Source organism: Embiotoca jacksoni, unplaced genomic scaffold (assembly GCF_022577435.1).
Source record: "Embiotoca jacksoni isolate LCO1_2020_lvr unplaced genomic scaffold, fEmbJac1.0.p SCAF_66, whole genome shotgun sequence".
NCBI classification, from domain to species: Eukaryota; Metazoa; Chordata; class Actinopteri; family Embiotocidae; genus Embiotoca; species Embiotoca jacksoni.
Genome location: NW_027185421.1, coordinates 996,252 through 1,013,699, shown reverse-complemented (window position 1 = coordinate 1,013,699; position 17,448 = coordinate 996,252). Strand labels below are relative to the sequence as shown.

The 17,448-nt window shown below is 45.6% G+C and overlaps 1 protein-coding gene across 1 annotated transcript in view; it reads right to left on the bottom strand.

The window, feature by feature from the left end:
- The window catches only part of syngap1b (synaptic Ras GTPase activating protein 1b), a 126,284-nt gene that overhangs the window by 12,267 nt on the left and 96,569 nt on the right, over nucleotides 1-17,448 (bottom strand). Inside the window, 15 exon segments of the mRNA XM_069175353.1 lie at nucleotides 3,565-3,776; nucleotides 4,529-4,702; nucleotides 4,905-5,339; nucleotides 6,507-7,001; nucleotides 7,003-7,101; nucleotides 7,494-7,695; nucleotides 7,996-8,198; nucleotides 8,311-8,352; nucleotides 9,556-9,757; nucleotides 10,475-10,711; nucleotides 10,819-10,963; nucleotides 12,017-12,161; nucleotides 12,256-12,591; nucleotides 14,070-14,309; nucleotides 17,233-17,331. Coding sequence (XP_069031454.1) covers nucleotides 3,565-3,776; nucleotides 4,529-4,702; nucleotides 4,905-5,339; nucleotides 6,507-7,001; nucleotides 7,003-7,101; nucleotides 7,494-7,695; nucleotides 7,996-8,198; nucleotides 8,311-8,352; nucleotides 9,556-9,757; nucleotides 10,475-10,711; nucleotides 10,819-10,963; nucleotides 12,017-12,161; nucleotides 12,256-12,591; nucleotides 14,070-14,309; nucleotides 17,233-17,331 — 3,266 coding nt within the window.

The following is a 17,448-nucleotide window of genomic DNA, read 5'->3' as shown; positions in this document are numbered from 1 at the left end:
TTTTTTCTTGACATTTCAACTGTTTTCTTGACAATCCCACACTTGTTTTTCGTAACATTTAGACTTTTGTTGACATTCTGACATTTTTCTTGAACTTTTTACTATTTTTACGAAAGCACCATTTTTGAAAAACCTCGTCCTCTGGTTTGTTCCTCCTCGCTGCGGCCCTAGCACTCTGTCCTGGAGAGACAGACCTGGATCAAAACAGACGCTGCAAATACTTTCTGCTTTCTGTGTGCCAACGAGTGCGACATACGGGATATAGTGCGAGTCTTCGATTGAAAACTTACCTGCCAGCGTCTGATTGGCGTTGAAGCCGCAGAGGCAAAGACCCATCTGGTCAAAACAAACTAAGAATTATTTGCAACTATTTTGAAGCAGGTCTGTGCAGGAGGGAATATAAAACCCTTGGCTGTTGCTACAAGCCATGTCAGTCACACACACATCGAGCCATCACCACTATGAATTCATTTTGCAAGATTTAAACAGAAGTGTTGCCGTAGTACAATCTATACAGCCTACCAATATGTTCTTGCTACGAAAGAGAGGCAGATATACCGACACCAGAATATTATCTAGATCTCTGGAGAGGGAAAAACTGAAAATAATACGGTTTCCCTTTTTATATAAGAATATTGAAATCACACTGGAACTGCATAAGTTAAAAGACAGTACGGTCTAACTCTCTTTAACAACTATTCTCATCACCAGGTCACCACCAATGACGGACTGCAGGTCAAAAAAAGTCATACCAAGCATATACAGCAAAATCATACAGAGATAAACAAAAATAAAAGAAGAAGAAGAAAGAATCGCTTTAATTAATTAATGAATAAATAATATCCAGAGCAGTCTTTCATTTTAAAAATGCAGGTAAGAATCACAAACACCATACAGACAAGCCCCCCAAAAAAACAAGTCAAGAACTGAAGGAACACACGGTTGTCTGAAAGAGTCACGTCATTGTTGTCATGTTGTCTCTGTGGTACTTTTGCACTTTACAGTATTTCCAGGTCTTTTTATTTTCCTGTTTCCGTACTGCCAGATGGCACCTGGTCAAAGATTTTGGCAGGAAGTCACTGTTGTTGTTGTTTTTTAAAACTTTATGTACACAAAATGCATACAATACACCTCATCGGGAACCTGCGTGTGGACATATTGTATTGATTATTGCGCTTCTTCTTCGCTATTGCAAGTTAAAATAATCATAATCTCACTCTCAATAGAATTCATATATATACATATATATATATATATATATGTATATATATATCTCATATAATATTATTGTTATGGCTCTTGCGTCACTGAATTTAATACGCTATGGATTATAGTTAAAAATAGATTATTACTATGACAGGTGCAATTAAGAGCGTTGATTTTTTTTCTTTTTTATTATTTCTTCTCCGCTCTCAGCTGCATCCCTCGACATAATAAATCAGTTCACAGCGCCGGGAAGATAAATAGTTCCATTCGTATTGATAATTAAAATATTTTTGACAAAAAAATAGGAGAGCCTGTAGCCAACTAATGGGATGAGAAGAAAAATATATAGATACGCGTGCTACAGGTAAAGTGGATTCAGTGTTTAAACCTAAAAACTCAAACATGTGGCTTTGGTTTTAAAAATTAGATCGTTGAGAAGAAAAAAAAACAAAGAAGTGAACGCGGTCCGACGACGGATATTCGACTTGCTCCGAACGCACAGAACGTTAAGGCTTCTCTTAAAAAAAAAAAAAGAAGAAGAAAAATCTCTGAAACTCCAAAACGCGACGCTGGAGGAGCGTTTTCACGTCTGCACGTGAGCGGAGAGAGATCCTGTTTTTTTTCAAGCCTACACGGGAGCAGCGGATCCAACGTGACGCGCGCTTCCCCGATTTGCAGAACCTGAGCTCGCATTTGCATCTATTTTGAATGTGTGAAAATTATAAAGTAAAAGGTCAATTTAAAAGATTCAAACGTAACGTAAGGCCGCGGTCGCACTTCGCTGAGACGTGCGGCGGCCCGGCTCAGTGAACTGTGAGGACTTTGGAAGCATCCAGATCTGCTACGTAGTTCATCCTCGTGGTCAGATGATTAAAAAAATCAAATAAAAAGGTCACAAGCCTTTTGAAAAAAGACGCTCAGCTTGGTGTGTGCAGCAGGTCGGTTGTTGGATGCACCTTTTAGCTTTTACTCCCCGTGGAGTAAATGATTTGAAGTGCTGCCGCTAGCGTAGCTCCTCGACGCTCGAACCTTCGTTCACGTTTAGTCTGCGACGTTCTTCCCTCTTCGTGTTACATCGTGTGTGTAAAAAAGTTCCCTCGGTAGAAAGCAGTCCTTCAGTGAACCGCGGGTCACCTCCAGTTAAAATGGAAGAGCTAATATTAAACCACCGTCTTCCGTCGAGGGTCCAAAAAAAGGATTCTTTGAGTTGCTTTTAAAAAGTGCGCACACGTTTCTTAAGTGAGCAAATTTGTTCCACTCCTCCTGCTTTTGTTTTTTTTTACTACGCTGAAGCAGGATCCTCACGCACACACGATCCCAGAGAATCCAGAGGACGGCACAAAAACAGTGCTCAAAAAAAAAAAAAAAAAGAAGTCTGATAAAAGGAGGGATGCTTTAATTTAATGGTGGTTTTTTTTATATACAAAGTTTTTAAGATGTTTTCTCCGTTAAGAAGACGAGCAGGACTCTGTCGTCTTCATTCCACGTCTTCTTCCCTGGAGTGGATTAAGAAGTGATTCTCGGTCACAGACATCCACCCTTCAGCTGCAGACCAACACGCTAGCATACCAAGGGAGAATATTTCTACCGGTGTCCTCTTTACACAGTTAAAAAAAAAACACGTCAAGGAATCCTTGAAACACAGCAAACATTTGCTGTTTTTTCCTTTTTTCCCCACAAACTACCTAAATTAGTGAGTGGTCGATGAAAAAAAAACAACTAAAGACTGCACTCAAAAACCCACAAGTTCACACCCGATAAATCAGGCTGGACTCGTCCTGCTCGGGAATAACAAGTGAAACCACGTTGTGAGGTTGCCGCGGCAACAAGAGGACAAGCAAAGACTCTTTTAGTCCAAACCACCGAGGCCACGCCCCCCGAATCCGTCTTACAGTCTCTCGTTTAATTGGTCACTCATTACAAATCTCCAGCTCCCTGAAAACAACCTCCTTCTCTGCGATATTTCCCCCCGCAAGAAAACAAGCCTCCGGTAGATAAGAGTCCAATAAGAGTCCAATAAGAGTCCAATAAGAGTCCAATAAGAGTCCAATATGCAATATATGTATTTTGAGAAAAAAATCTCAGAGTTCGTGTTTCATCTGGTTAAATCCAATAAAGCTAAAAAATGTCAATCAAACGCTTCCAACTCGCTCCTCAGACGTACGATGAGTCATTTTAATTACTGCTAGCAATCACAATCTCGAGAGACTCTTTTCTCCACGACTACCGGAAGAAGAAATATTCTTTTTTTTTTTTTCAACCAAAGGAGCCGTAAATAAACAGTAAAATGAAATGAACACCACGTGATGTCTGAGCTGTCTTTTTCCGCCCTCCATCCCAACAACAGACTCCATTTACCTGCTAATTATCCCTTTAATTTGGGAGTCTTTCTCCACTTGCTGTTGCCGTAGCCGCCGCTCGCTGTCGTCCAGCCGGTTCTGGTACTGCAGCAGGATCTTGTTGGTCTGCTGCTCCTGCGTGAGGAGCCGCCGCTCGTAGTCCTCCAGCTTTTTGTGGGACATCACCAGGCGCTCCTTCAGGGAGTTGATCTCCTCCTCGTACTCCCGGACCTGTGGCGGAGATGGAGAGGATCAAATCAGACGTGATGCTATTTTGCGGCGGGTGTTGATGTGGCGGCTGGATGTGAAAGGAAACTCCAAATATTCAACCTGAGGTGCAGTGAAACACACCAAACTAAAGAAAAGGGCAACAGATGCGCGAACAGTCAGCCCTCGTGTCTGTCTCATTTCACTTCCTGCCATTTGTTTGATTGTCTGCCCCGCTCTGATTAGTTTCACCTGTCCCTCGTTGTCCTTCCCTCCCTGATGCATTTAGTTGCAGTGCATTCCTTCCCTCTTTGTCCACTTCTTTTCAAATCTTCTCAAAGTCCTCTATTTTTTTTTCTAAGCGGCAACCAAAAGTGAACTCTGGAGCAGGACGTGACCATATTTGGACAAGCTGGGGGAGGAGCCAGCGGTGGTTCTGACTGATCTGATCGGAAACCTGACGATACTATGTCCCACCCACCGATAGCTGTAACCTGACTGTACCACAGGCCTGTCAATCAAACAGACACGCCCCCAAAAACAGGTCTTCTTGAATCTTCTTTTCTAATGAATGAGGGATTATTCCACCCCCCCCCCCCCCACCCCCCCCAAAAAAACCCAGGTATTTTTGAATCTCATTTTTCAGACTTGGCAGCTTCGAACATGTTTAAATACACTCAAATATAGTCTGGACTTCTGTGTTAAGACCGGATCTGCTCAGCAGTGATTGACGTGACTCAACGCTACATTTCGCTGATTTAAGCGGCAGTACCTACCCGGTCCATGCGAGACTCATCCATGCTCTTTGAGTACTCCTTCAGTTTGAATTCTTCACGGTCGATCCGCGAGCTTTCGATGTCGGCCGACAGGTGGGGCATGTTGGAGACCCAGGCCACGGTGCGCTCGTTGGCCGGGGTCGGGGGGTTGAGGGTGGACGGAGTCTGGGAGCCCTGGGGAGCAAGAAACAAGGCCGGCACGCTGCATATGAGAATATGAGTTCTTCAGAGGAGGAAAGTTTCACAACAAGAAGCTCCGTGCCTCCGAGGGGCGGAGACTCCCGGTGGGACTCGCGCTGGATTAGAAACGCCCATACAGGAAGTGACATCTTACACGTGATGAAGAGGACACGGAGGAAGAGTGGAGAGACGTTACCTGTTTGCTCATGGTGGGTTTGAGCAGGTGCTGCTGCTGAGACTGTTGCTGCGGCGACTGCTGCGTGCTCTGCCCGGCGGTGCCCTGCGGACTCTGGTTCTCCCTGACCGAGCTCTGCTGGTGGGGCAGCCCCGGGGCCGTGTTGTCCTTGACGGACAGCTGCCGCGGCCCGTGCTGCCGGCCGCCGTAGTTGGACTCGGGCGACTGGAGGAGGTTCCCGCTCTGCGGCCGCGTCTTGGCGGGAGCGGTGGGCGCGGAGGCGGCGCTGACCGACAGCTGGTGGGAGGTCTGGGACTTGACGCGCTGCGTGGGGGGCGGGGCTACAGAGCTCTGCCGCATGGGCTGGACTGTGGAGGGGGGCGTGGTCGCCAGGGAGGAGTGGGAGGTTCCTGTCTGGGAGGTCATACCCATCATTTGTTGGTGTGGGAGATTATCCTTCAAAAGAAAACAGGTGAATAATGATTTAACATCTTTATTCTTTGTTTCATTTGTTTTTCCTTCAGATACTCTCAGGCTGAAAAGGTCCCGTGGGAGAGTTGGGGAGGAGGGGGAGGCAGCGATGGGTCTGTCGCTTCAGGAGCTGAAGGAAGAATGAAGTACAATATGATCCAGGAAGTTTAGTTTGAGTGACAGCTTTCAGAGGATTCAGTTTATGATGTTTTATGCTGGGATGTGACGAACGGTGGAAATACGGCATTCCCATGACATTCAAAGATATTTGAAATATTTTGCATGTCATCTCTCTCATTTTCCTCCCATGTCTGCTAACTGTTTATTATGGGCTGCAATTCAATCCATCAGTTTAAAGTGCAGGATCAACAAGCACTTTACACTTTACAATTGCAAATAAATACATGAAGCAGAACATCAAAAAAATAACAACTAACTATAATTTCTTAAGGTTAAGAAATATAGAATTATATAGCTTAATTATCTTCTAAATTAATTGATTCATCATAAAATGATATGAAAAAAATAGCAATACTTTCTTCTCAGTGCTTGTTTTTGCATGAACAGTCCAAACCTCAAATTTGACAACATTAGACAAAGTTGGAGTTCTTTTTGTTTTTTTTGCTGTGTCAGCTCTATTGTCCAATAAAAATGGAAAACAGAAATCTTGACTCTGCCACCACCTCCGCCCCCACCTCCACCTCCACCTCCACCTCCGCCACCACCTCCATCTCCATCTCCACCTCCACCTCCACCTCTACCTCCGCCCCCACCTCCACCTCTGCCCCCACCTCCGCCACCACCTCCACCTCTGCCCCCACTCACGGCCTGGAGACACTGAGATAAATGAACGTATTCTCTGCACCAGTTTTCTACAAACTCATTAGAGTTGAAACCAATAACCAACAATGACAACAAGTTTGAAACTCAATTAATCGTGCAACTCATTTATAAAGAAAAAACTGTTTCCAGACTGACTGATTGCTCCTTTTGTTTGATTCATGTCATGTAAATTTGAGTTCTCTGACAACATGTCGGACAAAACGAGCACATTTCTCATCATTTTATGCACTAAAATAATCAGCAGCTGCATTAAAAATGTATGAAAACGAACGGCGTCAGGAAGGACGAGGAGGAGCGCGGCGGACATACCTGCATGTGCGTGGACATCTGCCTGCGTCCATAGTCGGCCCTGCTGTAGTCGTCACTGTAGCTGTGAGAGTGGATGATGCTGGGTTGGCCCAGGTGACCGTCCCGGGTCCTGAGGGTGGACAGGTCCTCACTGCGAGAGAACCCCCCGTGGGCGAACTGTGGGATGTAGGACTGGTGAGAGGGCTCGGGCTCGGGGGCCAGGAGGAGGGGCGCCGGGGGCTGAGCCCGGCTGTGCTGGTGATGGAGCTGTTGCTGTTGGGGCCCATCAGCAGTCGCCAGATGAAACAGGGGATTCTGGAAGGAAAGCGGGTAGCGCATGGCGGCGGCCTGCTGTTGCTGCTGCTGGGACAGCGAGTCGGTGGTGGTGCCCATCTGGCTCAGCTGGCTCAGCCGGAGGCCGCCGGACATGCTGGAGCCGCCAGAGCCAGCTGACAACCTCCCACCGGCCCGCAGCTGGCTGCTCAGGCCCGACCCCAGGCCGCCACCCGCCTCCGCTGCTCAGCCCTCCGAAGCTGCCCATGCCGGCGATGGAGGCCTGGGAGGAGTTGAGCATGTCCACCGACTGCAGGTTAGACACGCTGTTCATTCGGGAATCCTGGAGGTCCATCATAGATACGCTTTTATTGACACTGAGCACCTAGATAATCAGGGATATGAGGGGCTAGTGCGCCCCCTGTTATTTTGATGTGTTAGGTGGCCACGGATGATATGGGTGAGGGTGGTGCGGGTGTTTTTACCGCGAGGCCTGCCTGGATATCGGAATGCCTCAAAGTATTTCCCAGGAAATACCGCTAGGATGAGTTGCGTGGTGAATCAGTGGAAAAAAAGCAGATGTCATGATACACTAGAGCCTCGATCACACGATGGCAGATTCTATCAAGTATGACCGGCATGCACGTCATACTAACCGCAACGTTGAGAGAAGGTAAAACCTAGTGGATGGGATGATGGTTCCCCTTCGATATCGTCGGTAGAGTACAAACTCACCTTAGGGTCTGGCTCCGTGATGTCCGAGCTGCTCGTGCAGTAGGCCGGGCTGGACCGGGCCAAGGGCGGGCGCGATACGTAGAACATGTCTTTGGAGTTGGCTCGGTGAGGGTGGTCGCGGTCCTGAAAGCTCATCTGGGAGTGCGGTGGCATGACCCCTCCGGTGGAGGTGGGGGAAGGCAAACGAGTGATATCTATAGAGCTGGAGGCCAACAACAGACTGTCAGGTCATGTGGTTTGATACTACTGCATCAAAGAGGAGTTTAATAATAATAGTTCATAATAAATAAATGTTAGATTGAGCTTCAACTACGATCTGAGGGGTCCTGAGATGATTTATAAAGGTGGGAAAGAAGAAGAAATCTGTATTTTGTTGCTCTAATATTTGATTTTTGGCGACATGTTGGATAATTTTGCCTCTTAAACGATATGAGAAGTTCAAGTCAAAGTTTCTGTTTCTGACAATGAAGTGATAACATCATCCAACTTGAAAGGTCCGTACTTGTTTAGATCCCTCATCATGATATTCTGGAACTCTGATGAGATGCCCCGGTTGAAGCTCGGCCGCGACAGCAGCCGGTCCGTCTGTCTCTCCGGCACCCGGTCCGTCTGGTGGCTCGGCTGCCTCTGCAGGTGAGGGTTACGCAGGGCCATGCTGATGTCGTTCAGGAGGCGGGGCAACGGACCCAGTTTGATGATGGCGTCCTGCAGTTAAAGAAAAAAAGAAAAAAAAAGAAAAGCATTTCACTGCAGACTTTTTATTAAAATATTTCATTTCAGTGCTTCATTAAAATGTCACATTTCCACCTCCACTCACCTGGTGCTTGTAACTTAATGACAGCTCAGGTCTGATTGATGACTTACAGCCGGATTTAGCACAACGTTGGATGTGAGAGAAAAGTGACACATTTTTTAGACACATATGTTGAAACTCAGCTTTTAAAAATGACACATCCAGCCTCAGTTTGGTTTAGTTTGGCTGAGGTGAGGTCACACAACTCCGTTAATTTACTTTAATTCAAGCCACAATTAGTTGTGTTTTGTGCTTTATTGCATGATGTGATCAAGTGTAGTTATTATATGTATATATGAGAAGGTATAATACTGGTGTCCCCTGTAAGTCAAAATGTATTATAACATATGTAACATTAATAACATTAAAGGTATCATGAGGGGAAAAAAAAGATAACAACAAAACAATAAGATACAAAAAAAATGTGAATGTTATGTAAATAATATCCCAAAAATATACAATATAGCGGTATTGTCATGTTAGAATTTCATGCAGTACATGTAATGGGATACTTATAGATTAAAAATTGCAGATTATATTGAGCATACGATAAAGATGCTGCATTAATGTACAGCAGTATTATTGACAAATAACAAGAGTGTCTTTGGTAGTTTCATACGACAGTTGTCGCATCATTAAAATAACAAATGTACTTGTGCCCATCTTGGTCTTAAAATGAGGAGCATTGATATCTTGATGCAGCCTTAAACCAGTGCTGTAGTATTTTATTGTTATTCATTCAGGGCACATTTTTAAGACTGTAAAATGCGCCTACATGTGGAGATTCTGCCTGTTACACGCACATTCAAGCACGATGCACATAAACATGCAAAAGATTAAAATTTTAAAAAAACGATGTGAATTGTGTGTAATTTTTTTTTTTATTGTGCGAATCGATCTGCAAACGAGCCGTTTCTTCTGCAGAGAAGAACTTCTTTCGCACTACTTGGGAAATCTGCCGATATAAAAAAAGGCGTAAGCTCACCTGGCTCTTCAAGGGAGATGATAGTTCATTTTTATTTTTTCATATTACACCCAAACAACACCTCTGATTGATTAAGAGGCTAAAGTACAACCTCTTGAATTGCACTCGGGCTCAAAATGGACTTTATTTTGACGGTCCGGACCACATTATCATTGAAGAAAACGTGTCCCACGTCAGTTTAGAGTCAAACCAATTTTCTTCCCGTTTAAACTACATCTAATAGTATGTTGTACGATACGGTTGCAGTTTTTAAAATGGATCTGATGCTGCTGTTCGGTGCTCACCTTGCTGAGCTGAGCCATGACCTCCCACAGGAGGCTGTGCAGTATCGACAGCTCCCTGCCCAGGTCGATGTAGCCCTCGAAGCCGCCCGCGTTGCTCACGCTGTCCAGGTTGGAGATCTCGTACAGGAACTGCTGCATGGAGCCCCACTCCATCTCAAGGAACTCGTTCATGAAACACATGTACTCCTCTTTAGTGCCAAACCTTCAGGCCGGACGGGAAGGAAGACGTACAAAGACAGAAAAAAAAGGAGGGAATAATCAGCAACGAGTCACGATATTTGGTTTTGATATAAAGAGGTTTTGTTTCTTTCCCATAAATGCCAGCGCCTCAAAGACCGGACGCTACAATAAACTAAAAAAAATTACCTTTTACACATCATTTTTTTTACTGCGTGGTTTTGAGTCGGAATTAAATAAACACAATAAACAAACTTGTGTCCAGCATAGTATGAGGGAAGATTTGGGAACACTGTCAATCACTGTCAAAGTTGTGTCATAAATATATAAATGTTTTATGTGCAGTCTGTGAGTAAAAAAATAAAACTACATTTCCATATGTTGAGAATGAAAGTTCAACGCTGTCTGGAGGTTATTGGCCCATCAAATCAACACGAGTTCAAAATATTGAACTCTCCCTATATGCAGACGACACTGTGGTTTTCTATTGTCGCAGTTAAGCTTGTGTACATTTTTAAACAGGTTTGCTACATTTCTTATTGTAATTTAATGATTATAATAAGAAAGGTAAATGATTCCCAGATGGTTTGTTATTATAATCCACTGCAGGGAAGAGGGTCCGGCTTTTCTATCTTCACAATAAATAAACATTTTAGTTTGGAAATGGAGCCTGTTCTCTTGTGAATCCAAGACGAGACTGTTCGTTAACGTGTTTTAGATTAAAAACCAAAATCATACTGACTTGGAGAAGTTGGCCAGGTTTTGCACCACTTTCGCGATGAGGGTGAGCGTGCGCGACGTCTGCTCGTCGGGATACTCCTGGGTGAGGTTGAACAGCGACGGGGACATGATGGCGGGACACAGGAAGCGCAGGAAGAGCGAGCCGCTGATGAGGCGGTCGGAGATGTCTTCCCGACCCCTCTCGGCGCAGCGCACTCTCCAGGAGGCGAACACCTCCTTCAGCTCTCGAGGGAACACGCTGCGAAGGGACGTAACGCAGATCATAAAACAGTTTTCTTGGTTTCGCTCTGCAGGAGATCTGAAGCCATCGAGTTTCTTTACTAAAGCGAAGAGGAACAAACTCACCAATGGGAATTAACGATCTTGCAGAGTGCCAGCTCGCAGCACATTCGGAGATTGGCTTGGTGGTCCGGCAGTACGGAGGGAGGCGTTCTCATGGGGTCCACTTCGCAGTTTTCCTCCGACTCATACAAGGCCCTTATGAACTCCCCTGCAAGAGTCGTTTCATTAGCAGCAAATTCAGTGCAATCAAAGCAGAAAAACAGCATCCTGTCACCGAATAAATCCACGATGGAAGAATGACGATTCATCAGTCGACAGAAAAATTGTAGCGTTGCCGCCGGAGACGCTGCCGTTTGAGTAAAGACGCACAATAGTCCACTGTAGCGAGAAAGTAAACCTTCAGGCAGCTGCAGTTCATCTTTATTCAAAAGCCAAAACACCCACTTCAAAAAAAAAAAATCATATCACAATTTGTAAGTAATTCTCATAAATAGAAACATATTAAAGATGTGTAACTACTATTATTTTAAATTAAACAAGAACAAAAAAAGATTGTAAAAGAGACAAAGAGACAAATGTTTTTCCACCTGAGAAAAGTTGTAAAAGTCGTTCAGTATCTTCTTTCAAAGGAATTGACTCTCATTTCTTTTTCGATCTTTTGCTAAGCAGTTTTTTTTACCAGAAGTGGTTTTCATTCGTGTCTCTTTTAGAGCCAATCCCAAAGTTTCATGACTAGTTTCCAAGGCTCAGACGGGTTTATCCTCTTCACACATTCTACCGTTTCTCCTTCTGAACACCTGACTGCTACTTTTGTGTCATCAAACCAACATTCGGGACAAAGATGGACGGAGCTTTCTGTTATATAAAATATGGAGTGAATTTATATTTAAATGATCTCACTCATGCCGCAAATGACATTTTCTTCCTGTTCACTTCCTGTTTACAAGAATACTCTTAAACAGATGTTATAAACAGGATTTTGTATGAAATCCTGAAATTAGCAAGTAAAACACATCAAGTCCTTCGCTGCATTTCTTTTTGCTTCTACGTGATTATCAGCTACAAAAAACATTTAATTCGATACATCATCAAACTCCACACAGCTGTGAGTAAGGTGGAAAATAATAAAACTGCCCGACCAAACCAAACGATGTCTTCAAGCTGGTAACAGCTTCTTCGTTGGGATTTTTCCTTTCATTCAAACTTTCTAAAGCTCGTCTGCTGAAGTTGAAATGACTTGTCAAACACGACTGTGACTCACCTATAGCATCCTTGAGGTACTTATGTCCGATCAGTTTGAGGTACTCTTCTATGGCTTTGGTGGCCAGAGTGTTCTCTCTGAAGATAAGGTGTTCTCGGTCGATGAATCTGTCCACCTCGCACATCGCCATGTCCGACAGGAAATCCTGCACGCAAGGAGACGTTACACTTCAGACGTTTTTCCTGACCTTCGTTTCGGGGTGGGTTTCACCAGTCCTAAGCCCCGCCCCCTTCACCCACCTTCGCCTTCCCCGTGCTCTGCAGTATGTGCACCAGAGCGCAGGCCACCTCCTCTTTGCTCTTGACGCTCAGCACGGGCTCCAGCACGGCGCACAGCGTGCGGTAGTTGTTGGTGACGTACTCGGCGAACTCCTTGTACAGCTCCATGGGCAGGATGTTCATGGTCTGGAAGCGGGATTTGAGGCGTAGGGATGCGTTGATGATCTTCCCCCCTCCGACGCCGGCCCCCTTGGTGAGGACGCTGGGCTGGATGACCGGGTACCACTGCTCCACGAACTGACGTCCGGTGATGCTGGAGATGGGGATGCTGACCAGTCCTAAATATGTGCTCTTTTCCTGAGAGGCAACAGGTCAGAGAAACCTTTTATCTTTCAAGGTGTGTGCAAGAAAATCAAACGGTTCATTTTAAGCTTTAGAAACAAATTGATAATGAGCGACCGACGCTGGATCTTCGCAGCATTGTTGTCGCTGAAGCTCTCGTACTAAACTCAGAACAAAAAAACTTGTCGAGTTCGTGTCTCAGTTTTATAATCTTCTAAAACTTTTTTTTTTTTTTCCCACTGACGAAACCTAAAGAGGCAGAAAGTAGCAGAAAATGGCCAAAACGCTGAGCCTCCTCGGGGGGCTGATGGGAGCAGTTGATCCGTGGCGATGACTCAGCGATTATTCCAACAATAATTACAATTATTTTATTGTTTTCTGCTTCTGAACAGACTCGCTGCATCACTTCCCTCCAACACGAACAACACCGCAACGACTGGGACGCTAAAAAGACAAATGCAGCGTCTCCGCGGACGCGCCCGTGTTTTTGCGTAATGTTACCTTCTCCCAGAGTCCTACCTCCTCATCTCTTTGTGTGCTTTCAATGAATTGAGGCTCTAATTAGTCAAAAAAATGTTCATTTCTGTTGTAAAATTTCCTCTCAGGAATATTTCAGTTATTCTACAATAGAATCACAGCATGATGCTAAAATAATCCGTACAGCAGGGGTCTCCAACCTTTATTCATCGAGAGACACTTTGACAATTTTTTTGTCTTATTTTAGTTTAGTTTGCTTTAGTAACATTAATTCAAACAGCTGACCTCCACCCAAACCAGCTGAATAAGCTTCTTTTATGTGAAAAATAACAAATTAATACTGTTGGTTTAAATCGAACATCATGTGCCTCCTGCAGTGCACGCAACCTATGTGAGGTCGAATTGGTTTGAAACGTGTCAAATAAAGTGTTTTAATATCAGATTTAACTAATAAAATCCAGAGTTTCCCTTCGATTGGGACCGATCCCTTCCTACTAGTCAAAACCTGGTATATAGCTGGACCCTGTGTGAAACTGGAGGGCTTTTATTTTGAAAGGTCGCGGCATTTAGCCGACCTGCAGTGCAACTATTTCACCTAATTCATGAGCAGCCGCTTTGTTTCCAGCTCAGTGTGAGAGTCTGCTGCATTTCTGTCCTCTGGTCTTTGTGTCCCAATGTGGGCGGAGCTAAACCTCTGCTGCCTTTCTGTCCTCTGGTCTCTGTGTCCCAATGTGGGCGGAGCTAAACCTCTGCTGCCTTTCTGTCCTCTGGTCTTTGTGTCCCAATGTGGGCGGAGCTAAACCTCTGCTGCGTTTCTGTGGAGGTGGAGGGAGAGATTGTCCACTCGTTAATCGATCGCCAAACTTACCTGGACGGCTCACCGACGCAAGTTTGCGTGTTGTTGGAAGCTTCTACGATCTACTCACAGCTACGCGTCGGAGACCCCTGCTTCACAGATTGTGACAAACCTTCTGCCTGAGAACAAACCAGCCATCCTCTACAGATCTGTCCGTCACCTTGCGTCTCTTCTTGTCCGTCTCCTTGTACAGATGAAGGCGTAGGTTGCGGACGGCGGGCAGGTTGTTGAACTCGAAGTGCTCGCCCCAGAACACGGTGTCGGTGCGGGGCTTGCTGGTGGTGCGTGCGTACAGCATGTCGTCCAGACACAGTTCGCAGTAGTAGCGCTTCTTGGCCGGAAGCTCGCGGGCCTCGATGATCCACAGCTTGAGCACATTGTCCACCCTCCGGCTGTTGTCCTGCGTCAAACAAGGTCGGGTCAGACGAGGTCGAGCGCTATCTAACGACAGTCATTAAAAAGAGGCTTCACAGAGAGCAGATGTAAAGGGGGAAGAAGATGACGAACAGCGGAGGAAACGTGGAAGCGGACACAGCGTGTGAGTGTGAGTGTGTGTGAGTGTGTGTGTGTGTGTGTGTGTGTGTGTGTGTGTGTGAGAGTGTGTGTGTGAGAGTGTGTGTGTGAGAGTGTGTGTGTGTGAGAGTGTGTGTGTGAGAGAGTAAAGCGTGACAGCAGGTCAGCCTGCAGGAGAGCGGAGGGAAATGACAAGAAAGAAATGTTTTGAGACGCGGCCGTTTGGCTTCTGGTGGACGGCGGGCTCTCGACTTGAAGACAGACGACGGCATGACGACGGACGCACGACAGCAGGAGAAATGTGAGGAGGGATTCTTAGTGGCTGCAAAAAAATAAATACAAAATAATCCACTGAAACACAGAAAAAAAACACAAATGACACAATGCACATGTGCCGCCAAGACAATGGTGGTGATGTCCCTGCAGACGGCTACACTTCCTAATCATGATCACAAAAAGCTATTTTTGAATCTGAGCTGAGAGAGCGCCGTGTTGATTGCAGTGATGCACGCGCACTGAGGCACTTCAATCGGGTCTCAGATGCCATTGAGTCCGCTTCAGACTATTTAAGTCCTAATTTAGACGGCTCGATAAGTGAGCGCCAATCGAGACGCGCCGTGTTCTCGAGCCGCTCTTTGATAGGAAACAACACAAAAGGCACAATTAATTCCAAGTTTGGGGCATCTGCCGGCTCAGTTTGCCGTTTTTTGCAGCGCCAGCATGAAGCTCGAGTCCTCCGCCTGCGCATCATCTCACATCTTCCACTTTGTTTTTTTTTCTGTCTGGCAATCAAAAGGCAAATCAAAGCGTGGAATCGGGGTAGAACCGAGTCGATGAGGACTCTTGCTTTTCCAATAGTGAAAGTACAAACAAATCAAAGCAGGGAATAAAAAATAAAAAAAAACAACAGAAGAATGATCCTCGTCTCTCGCGGCAGAGTCTTATCTCTGTCAGTGCATCTGCTCTGAGATGTTCCCGTTGTTTCAGGGGAGAGATGGAGGAGAGTGGAGATGGGGGGGGGGGCGCGCTACCATGTGGAGTCTTTGGAGCTCCATGATTCAGCCCGGGCCCCCCGCGGCCCGAGCATCTGGACGAGGTGTTCGGCTCGGGTGATGTTTCATCTCAGTGTGGCGTAATAACGACGCTGTCCCCCGGTCACCATCAAAAGCTGCACAATCTCGCCTGCCTGTTTCAACTTCTAATAACGATGGCGGGGGGGAGGGGGGGGAGTGTGTGTGTGTGGTTGGGGGGGGGGGGGGGGGTTCACAAAGCTATCAAAATCTGAGGGAAAATTAAGATTGAAATTTGCTGAGGATGAAAATATTATCTGATCGTGTTTTTTTTTTTTATCGTACCTCGTCTGCACATAAAAGAGGACGGATATCGAATATTTGTACCCTCTTATTCTGAAATACTCTTTTTCTTTGAGGTTTTGGTCTTCAAAACTCCATCAGCTGCACAAAGTTGCTGTAAATTGCTCATTTTAGCCTGATGAACTTCGTCCAGGTGCACCTTTACTGGATCTGATCATTACTGTAATCAGCAGCCTGAAAATCTCCTCCTACTGTACACGTCCACCTGTTCCGCTCACAGCGGGTGAAATGAGGCCAGAAAAGGAAACTGTGCTGGTGAACACGCACGTCTAGGACGAGTCCTGGTGCCGGACAGCTAAGATCCTGGGAGATCTTTTGCACCACATTAACCCATTAACAAAATGTCATCCAAGGATGAGGATATTTTGAAGTCAGTTTTAGTTTTGCATCATATTTACTCCAAAACCACCCAAGTTAAAAAGCTAGAAAACGCCAGGAGCGCTTCTGAAAACGGCCGGCAGGGGGAGCTCGTGAGCGGAAACCGACAGTGATGTCACCCGTTGGTTTGACAATGTCTGTTATGTAGACTCGAGTTTGGATTTTTGTCAGTCACCATGTTAGCTAGTTTGGAGCAGGAAGTGACCATATTTGGATGAGCTGGGGGGAGGAGCCAGCGGTGGTTCTGACCGATCTGATTGGAAACCTGACGATACTACGTCCCGCCCACCGATAGCTGTAACCTGACTGCACCACAGGCCTGTCAATCAAACAGACACGCCCCCAAAAACAGGTCTTCTTGAATCTTCTTTTCTAATGAATGAGGGATTATTTTCAGATGGACCGGTTGAGCGTTTTAGTTTTTTACCGTACTGGTACTCGACTATGACATTTCAGTCCCTAAAAAAGAAAAAAAAAAGCTCTGTGGTCTCATCGTGTATAAAAAACCCACAGAGACACGTTGACGAGGGTAAAATCTTAACTTTAAATGAAGGCTTCTCTAAAAGCATCATCATTTCAGGTCGAGCCGCGTTTTTGGACCATTTTACATTCGTGGGATGTTGAAGGATCGTCGAACGCCACAAACTGCGCCTTCCTCAAGCTGCTCCAGAACAGATCCGATCGTACGCGTCAGGTCGACCGACCTGGACTTCACCCGTTTGGTTTGATCTCTAATCTCTTCAGCATCCTTCAGCCTCCCCGGACACGCTGGGCCGGTAAACATCTGCCTGCTGTGTGCAATTTACTGATATCACGTTACCTGATTTTTTTTTTTTTGAAACATTCAGGAGATTCAATACAAACACACACAGACACGAGGATGGAGTTCACAGAGGAATGAAGCGGTGCGCTCTTATTGAACACAGACAACAACAACAACGGGAGACGGGGAGGAGAGAGAGAGACACACAGACAGAGGGATCATCCTTTTTTTTTTTTTTTTTTTTTTTTCAGTTTTTTTTTACTTCCTCTCTACCGCATCCCTTTCTCTCCCCTCACCTTGTTGGGCTTGACAGCTCTCTGCAGGTTCTCGATCCATTTGTCTCTCTCTGCAGCTGAGCGACACGCAAAGCACTTGGTTCCCGATGCCGTAGTCACCTGAGGTTATAGCCAATGGTATAAATTCAACAACCACAGCCATTAGTCACCATGGAGACTGCAGCTAAGGCGCCAAAACAATGTCTTGCATTCACTCTCAGCCTCTTGTCATGTTCC